Genomic DNA, 8,314 nt, shown 5'->3' with positions numbered 1-8,314 from the left:
TATTAGATATGGTTAATCATTACGGATCTTACGCATTACATTAGTAATTACGTACGCAGCTACTTCACCGTCCTTATGTAGTAGAGATAGTTTATAAAAAGCTAATAATGCAATTAGATTAAAAAAATCAATGTCAACCAGGCTTCACTATATATATAGTGAAGTACTTCCTCCGTTCTTTATTACTTGACCCGCTTTGTCTTTTACACTATTCATTACTCCTTCTTTGACCTTCTTTTGTGAATAATATGTAAGGAAAAAAATATATTCATGTATGATCTTTTTGGATTCATCTCAATAAGTACTATCATAATATATAATTTTTACTTATGGAGAATTTAAGTTATTGATCGTTAAAGTTTTACATTGGCAAGCGTGATAAAAGAAACAGATCAAGTAAAAAAGAACAGAGGAAGTAGTGAATAATTTGTTGAGCCCATGGGAAAATCCACATATGAGTGGTGTGTTGTCCCACATTAATTGAGTGTATAAGTAAGAATTTGCATGGGGATGCGTATCCTACATTGAAAAGTATAGAAAATTGTGTCCACTTTATAAGGCTAAGGGGCTACTCCTCTCATTGCCATATGGTTTTGAGGTGGAAATTCCTTGTCGTATAAAGTGGACAATTGTGACCGATGTGGCCTATGCCCGTGTATCATAATTCAATATAATTACTTATCTACTCCTCGGATCGATTAATCCCTAGAGTAACCTCTAGCCAAATCCCTCAATTAATCTATGACCGAACCCCTATAATGGCCGAATAATTCGGGTAATCCTGGCCACACAATGTGACTAGTCCTACATAAAAATTTGTGTTACATTGTAAAGAGGAAGTTGTTCGGGAAGGATCCAGTGTCAAAATAACCCTTCCATGCTCAAATTAATGTGAATAAAGGGACCGAAATTTTGGAGATTAAGGCGATATATCCATGATTTCCTATCGTTAACGATAATAATGACAACTATTAAGCGAATTACAAACCAAATATGAAGAGACTACGGTAGATATTATTGTAAGAAACTTGAGCAATCAAGCTCCACCAAATGGACTACGAACTAATTAATAGAAAATAGATGATGGTTTTACAACCATTTGATGAAATAAATAATATGAAAATAATTAATGATTGATAGAGTACATTAGCTCTAATACCAAATTGAAGGATCAATTCAACCAAAACCTTAATTCTTAAGCTAATGGTTAATAGTTGAGACCAAGAAATATATTTACATTCTATTCTATTAATGATGATATCCAATTAGAAAGCCACGTACACCCACAAAACAAATTAGGAAATTGGTGGATGTACTTCAGCAACCAAGCAAACCCAAAAATAAAATAAAATTGATTCGATGATGACGGCTGTTGTGGAAAAAAAATTATATAATTGATCTTGCGGAAGAAAAAAAAAAGGGATCTTAAACCCTTGGCTGTGATACCATGTTAAAATAAGAGGAAAAATCTGACTGTTTGTATTCCTCTATGTTACACTTAAATTTATTACATGCCTTATATAGGCTACACAACTATGGAGCCCTAGTATTCAATGAGAATATAATAAGTCAGACCCAATACACAATATGGGCCTTGTCAATGCTTTCAATAATACTTCATAGTGGCTGATCATAATAGACAAAATTAATGAAAAATACATATTATAATTGTATTTGAATATTCCATTTACATCATATACGACATTTTCAAAGTTTTGTGAATTTATCTAATTGTTTGCCGTAATATATTTTAGTACAAGCAACAATAGGTTGACTATAAATTGTGATACTCTTTAGAGTCTTTACGAGGTCGCAAAATTTAATTCAATGCAAACGATTAATGGGAAATGCACGTAACGACTTGGCCTTCTTTATGGTGATGCCATATATGTCATCCAAGTCCAAAACTTGTTGAATGTCCCCAATTTCTTCAAGTTTCCAATTAAACGAACTAATCAAGTTACCCAACATCAATGAAATCATACGTATGGCCAAGTTCATCCCAGGGCAAATCTTCTTTCCCGCACCAAATGTAAACAATTGATTAAATTGGCTCGTTACATCATTTTCCGACCCTAAAAATCTCTCTGGAATAAATGAATCCGGGTTGGTCCAAATTTGTGGGTCGCGCCCAATAGACCATGCGTTAACCATAAGCATTGCACCCTTAGGGAGTTGAAAGCCATCAATTTCTACGTCTTTCACTACTCTGCGTGGGAGTAATAATGGAGCTGTTGGATGAAGTCTTAGTGCTTCTTTAACTATTGCTTGTAGGTATGGAAGTTCGGAGAAGTGAGAATCCAAGATTATTTTTGTATTGTATTTTCCCATCACTCTATCTAATTCTTCTTGCAACTTGCATAGAATGATAGGATTTTGAAGTAACTCTGCCATTGTCCACTCCATTGTTTTCGAAGTTGTATCCATTCCTGGTCCAAGGTAATCCTATCATATGAACATAAAAAAAACATATTATGCTTCAGTATTATTATCTATGTCATTATTTTACATATGTTTATAAAACAAAGTAATCTTGAGAGAGGCAAATTAGTATATATACTTACTAATAGCATATGGTTGAGGTGATCTCGGTTGATTTCGTGACTTTGTTCTTCCATAACATCTAACATCACGTCCAACAAATCATTGTTCAATGACTCCGAATCGTGCACTTGCTCTTTCCTAGACTTCAATCTCATATCTATAATTTCATCAAATAACTTAAACAATTTGACACAATAACTTGTTAAACGATGTCTTATACGTTGTGGATCAATCATTTTGAGAAAAGGATAACAATCAACTATGTTAGGTCTTCCTATATCTTTTATGATACAATCCATCAAAGCTTTAACCTCTTTTATTCTTGCATCATTACTCGAATCCATGGAGAAGACAGTGCTAGATACCATATCGAAAGAAGTATCATAAACCGCTTGTCCAACATCAAGTGAGATGTTAGATTGCGAGCATTCCTTCACATAACATAACAAGTCCTCCAACTTCCGGTGCCTATGAGTTTGCATTGATTCGATCAACTTGTTACTCAATAGCCGAGTATTGAAAATTTTCCTAAGGACCTTCCACAAGGGTGAAGAGGCCAATAATGAGCCAATGGAGAACTTATCATGATCGTGAGCTCGAAAAGCATCAAGGCCATAGAGGGTGGAGAAAATGTCATGGTTTTTTAGGAGGACTTGTTTGGCAAGCATGGAACTCGAAACGACAATGGTAGTGATGGAGCCTATTTGAAGGCTCATGATAGGGCCATGAGTCTTAGCAAGCTCGGCAAAGTACTTGTGAGGTTTGGTTATGTAAGGTAACATATTCAAGAGGTTTCCAAAGATGGGTAAAGATGTAGGTCCGGGAGGTAAATTTTTATCATATGATTTGGTTTTTGCAAATGAAATTAAGAAAAAGATTATGATTGGAAATAATGGTAGTGCCCACTTAATATAGCTCAACAAATAATCCATGTTTTGATGTGTATTTTGAGTATATGTGAGTTGGTTTTGTGAGGAGAGTACTGATAGATGTGCCATTGTTGATTGACTTGATCTCTCTTATATAGAGGTCAAAGCAATAGCAATAATAGTAATAGCCTCCAATAATGCATAAGATCCTCAACGTGCTTAAATAATGAGTTTCTTACACTTTAAGTTTATCCTGTTATTTTTTTTTGGTAGTTTGTATGCCCCATCCTATAAATGATTATGACTTATAACATTGGGGTAGGTTTTGAGACTTGTATTGCATGGTATCATTGTACGTAATGATCTTTTTAAAATAGTCAGCTTAATATTCTTTCCTTGTAAAGAAAAATAACCATTATTTAGCTATTTCATTTGAGTTGTACCTTATTTTTTGCAGTTGAATTATAGAAGTATATAGAGGCTCGTTAGGGTATTATTACAAAACAAATTAAAGATTGGGTCTCTTAGTAATGATACATCTTACTCGATCAAATACTAAGAATTTATATTAATGCACTTTATATAAGACAGTAAGACTTAATTTTACCCTAATCTATTAGTGGGTTTGAAGATGGGTCCTAACTTCTTAGTATTGACTTATTATTATTATTATGTATGTTGCCCTTAAGATATCGACGTTGGTTAAGGAAAATGATAATGTAGAAGAAATAAACGGAAAAAATCAAATATAAAGCTAATATTCCCCTTTCGCTCTTATTGTATTATCTAGGTCGTAAAATACTAGATGTAACACCCCGACCCCAAACAAATTAGGAAGGGGCCAATTGTCACGAAATACGCATTGAGGGCCAACAACTGTCCTCACAAACCAACACAAGTTCTTTCGGCGCATTTTGTCCTCACTCTGTACCCCGAGAAAACTTCTCAGGAGGTCACCCATCCCAAGACTACTCCAAGCCAAGCACGCTTAACTATGGAGTATTCTTAACATATGAACTCCGTAAAAAAAAAGATGTATCTTGTTGATATGAGTAGTATATCAAATCCTTTTGAATCAATCATGAGGGGTACTACACTAGATCATCAAAATAATAGTACATGAGGATTGAGATATGTGGTCAAGTTCATTTCCTTTCCCCTAAAAAGACGTGTTATACTCCTAATAATCAGGCAAACTTAATGGAAACATAAGAAATAAATTTAGAAAAAGCGGGCATACAATTTTACATTAATAAGTTGTGGGTAACTTGGCAAGCATGGCAGCATTAATCTTCTCTGAAAATATGAGATATACAAAGTTATGGTCTCTACTATTTCCTAGATAACGTACTGACAAATTAACAATCACGGTTGTGACTCGTGACTCGTGAGGCATACAAGTAATGCAACATGGCCACTTGGAGAAAAAACAATTTTATTAAAGATAACATATTATAGTAAGGAGTATCAAGTTATACTCCGAATCGGTTAGCAACCAAAATAAATCATTTTATTACTATTATTATCAACAAATTATTGCTATTATTATCAACAAATTAATATGAATAATTTGTTGTCAATCAAACTTAATAATTTGCTGCTAGAGTTGGCAATGCATCACGCCAAGTACTTTATACTACCTCCAGTTCTTGTTACTTGTAACAATTATAAAAAATGAATGGTTCACATTACTTGTAATAATTTTGTTTCTTTCTTTTTTTAGTAAGTTTTTAGGTGGTAAAAGACCAATATACCTTTACTTTTTTTAAAAAAAAAAAACAACTTTATTAAATTACAAATCTGATTTCATTAGATTAAACCCCCAAGCTTAATTAGTCGTACCCTCATCCTCATTATTTTCCTCTCTTCTCTTCCAACCACTACAAAAAAAGGCCGATTTCCGACGGAAGTGTTCCGACGGACACAAAAATCCGTCGCAAATCGCAAAATTTCCGATGAAATAAACCTGTCGGAAATTTTCGACCGAATTTTATTCTGTCGGAACTTTCCGACAGATTTCAAACAGTTCCGACGAAAATTTCGTAGCAAATTAAAGTATATTCCGACGGAAAATTCTGGGAAATTTCCTACGGATTTAAACCCGTTGGAAAATATTTAATTTCCGACGAAAAGGCATCTGACTATATATATTATTAAAAAAGAAAACGACGTATAAGTAGCTAACTTTAAAGCAACCCCCTCATTTCAGTTTCCCTTTCTATTTTCTCTTACCCTTACATCGTCGCACTCCCTCTCTCTTTATCCCTCCTCTCTCGCTACTCTCTCTCTTTTCTCGCTACTCCCTCTATTATGTTGCTTTCCGGCCAAGCTAGCCCACAAAGCATCCCCGAGTTATTTTCCAACTCTCTCAAGTGGCACTATGGTTTTGCAAAATTATGTATAGTGTCCTTTTCTTTTAGTTTATGGGTAACTTTTATAATTAAAATGGTTAATCTAAGTTTTTTGGTTTAAAAATTAATTAAATTATATTTTAAAATAATAAAATAAAATACAAAAGGAAATTTTTTAAAAAAAAATCTCAAACCCACAACCACCCTCCCCACCACCACGTCCACCCTCCCACTACCACGTCCACCATCCTCAACCCCAACCCCCATCCGCCGGTGCCAAGAATCTCTTTTTACCGCGCCGGTGCCGGCGGCCCCATCCCCCTACCCACTGAACCCACCACGGCACCACCTGAACCCCAAATACCCAACCCGAAACCCCTTTAAAACCCTCTCCCACCACTTTAAACCCCGAATCAGGCCCTCCCCCACCCTTGAAACTCCGACGCCCAAGGTTTCGAGGGTGGGAAAGGTCCGTATTTGGGGTTTAACGTGCCGGGGTGGGTTTATTCAGGTTTCAGGTTGGATATTTGGAGGAGGGGGATTCAGGTGGTGGGTTTAGTGGATAGGGGGACGGGCTGGGTTGTCGAAATGGTGAAGGTTATCTGGGTGGCGGCGAATGGTGAGGGAGGGCTGGGTTGTCTGAATGATGAAGGTTGTCGCCTTCCGGGATGGTGGTGGTGGGGAGGGTGGTCGTAGCTAGGTTGGGGGCTGTGATTTTTTTTTTTTTTTTTTTTTTTGAAGAATTTGATTTTTTTAAAAAAATATTAATTGTGGTTAACCAAAAAATCAAAAGGTTAGCCATAAAACCCAAAAAAGGACACTATACGTGATTTTTCAAAACTTGGATCTCACTTGAGAGAATTGGAAAAAAGTGTGTCTTCCACGTAGAAAAATTAAAACCTGGAGACCACCATGTAGAATTTCCCTTTTTTTACATCTAATTTATGGTTTTAAGGTCAAGTTCGACCATGGAAACGAGATCTAGCGTTTTCATGGTCGAATTTGACCTTATATAACCAAATTCAGACTAAATTTGGTTGATTGTGGTCGAATTGTACTCTTGTGGCAAGTCTACAATTTTTTTTATCATTAGTTTTCAATTTTTTTGTTCAGATTTTTTTTTTCAATTTTCATTTTTATTTATTTATTTATTTTCGGGTTTCTAGTTTAGTAGATTGAACATATGTGGCTGTGGTGGCTGTTGGAGTTTGGGTATTGGGTTGGGATTTTTTTTTCTTTTTTTTTTTGTTAATTTTTGGGTTGTGATGGTTTGTTTCGGCGATGGCGGTGGTGGTTTTAGGTGGGTGGTGGGGTGGTTTGCTTAGGTGGGGTGGTAGATCTGGGCTTATTCATGTAGGTTAGGGTTAGGTGGGTAGGGGTTTTGGTAATTGTGGGTGGTGGAACGGGTTAGGGGGGCTGGTGATACGGGTTAGGGGGCTAGTGATACGGGCTAGTAGCCGGTGGTGTGGGTTGGTGATACGGGTTAGTGGGCTGGTGGTGGGGGTGGTGGGAGGCTTTTTTTTGTTTTTTTTAAATTATTTTCCGACGGAGTTTCTCTTGCAAATTTCTGACAGTTTGTGTCCGTCGAAAATTTTCGACGGATTTTTTCGGTGCCGGAAAATCACTTCCGACGAATGAATTTCGTCGAAAAAGTGTTTCCGACCGACCGTTTTTCCTACCAAAGCTTTTTCGACAACCCGTCTCGTCGGAAACGGGTTTTTTCGACGGATTTCAGGGTGTTTCCGATGGAATTTTTTCGTCGAAAATGGGTTGTTTTTTAGTAGTGAACCCCATAGGCCCATACTCATAGTGGCTTCGTGGGTTAAGAGCGGCGGGTTCGTCAATGTTGGGTGGTTTCAGATCTTGGGTTTCATAATATAAGTGTGGTTTCAGACGTCGATCGTGGGTGATTTCAGATCGTCGCTCGTCGGTGTGGTTTTAGATCGTTGCTCGTCGATATGGTTTCAGATCGTCGTTACTGGGTAGGTTACATATTGTGGTTGGTTAAGATTGTGTGTGATTCAGATCGTGTGTTGTTGCTTGGTGGTTCAGATCTTGGGTTGTGTCGGTGGTGATGAGTGGTTCAAATCGTGGATTGTTGCTGGGTTGTGTCGGTGGTTGTTGCTGGGTTGTGTTGGTGGTGTTGGGTGTTGTCGGTCGGTTGGTGCTGGGTTTCATTGGTGGTTGATGCTTGATTTTATCGATTGGTGGTTTTCATGCTGCTAGGTGGTGGTGGTTGGTGGTTTCGTTGTGATGGGTGGTGCTAGTGGTGGAGGGTTATGTGTTTAATTTTAATTGATTTTTTTTTTTTGGTTTGATTGATATATAAGTATATGCTCTTATTTTTCACTCACTACACTTAAGTTCTTTTGCCTAGGAGTTCACAAATATCTATGTTTGTTGCGACTAACAAAAACCAGAGTATTAGTATTGTAAATAAAATAAAAAATATCTTTTGTCTCCATTCTATTATTTTCTTAAAAGTTCGTGCAGACTTTAATGTTGCAATTATAATAAAACGGAAGAGGTTATTAAAAACCGTCTATAGTT

The 8,314-nt window shown here is 36.6% G+C and overlaps 1 protein-coding gene across 1 annotated transcript; it reads right to left on the bottom strand.

The window, feature by feature from the left end:
* Positions 1–1,824: 1,824 nt before the first annotated feature.
* Positions 1,825–3,613, bottom strand: LOC110722487 (geraniol 8-hydroxylase-like). The gene is made up of 2 exons (XM_021901755.1): positions 2,565–3,613; positions 1,825–2,445 (listed from the first exon to the last, which is right to left on the bottom strand). Exons 1-2 carry the CDS (start codon positions 3,540–3,542, stop codon positions 1,825–1,827), a joined length of 1,599 nt encoding a protein of 532 aa, XP_021757447.1. The 5' UTR covers positions 3,543–3,613.
* Positions 3,614–8,314: the final 4,701 nt, after the last annotated feature.

This window comes from Chenopodium quinoa, unplaced genomic scaffold (genome assembly GCF_001683475.1).
Source record: "Chenopodium quinoa cultivar QQ74 unplaced genomic scaffold, ASM168347v1, whole genome shotgun sequence".
In the NCBI taxonomy this organism is placed as follows: Eukaryota; Viridiplantae; Streptophyta; class Magnoliopsida; order Caryophyllales; family Amaranthaceae; genus Chenopodium; species Chenopodium quinoa.
Note: the sequence above shows the minus strand (reverse complement) of the source record. Positions and strands in the feature narration are given on the sequence as shown.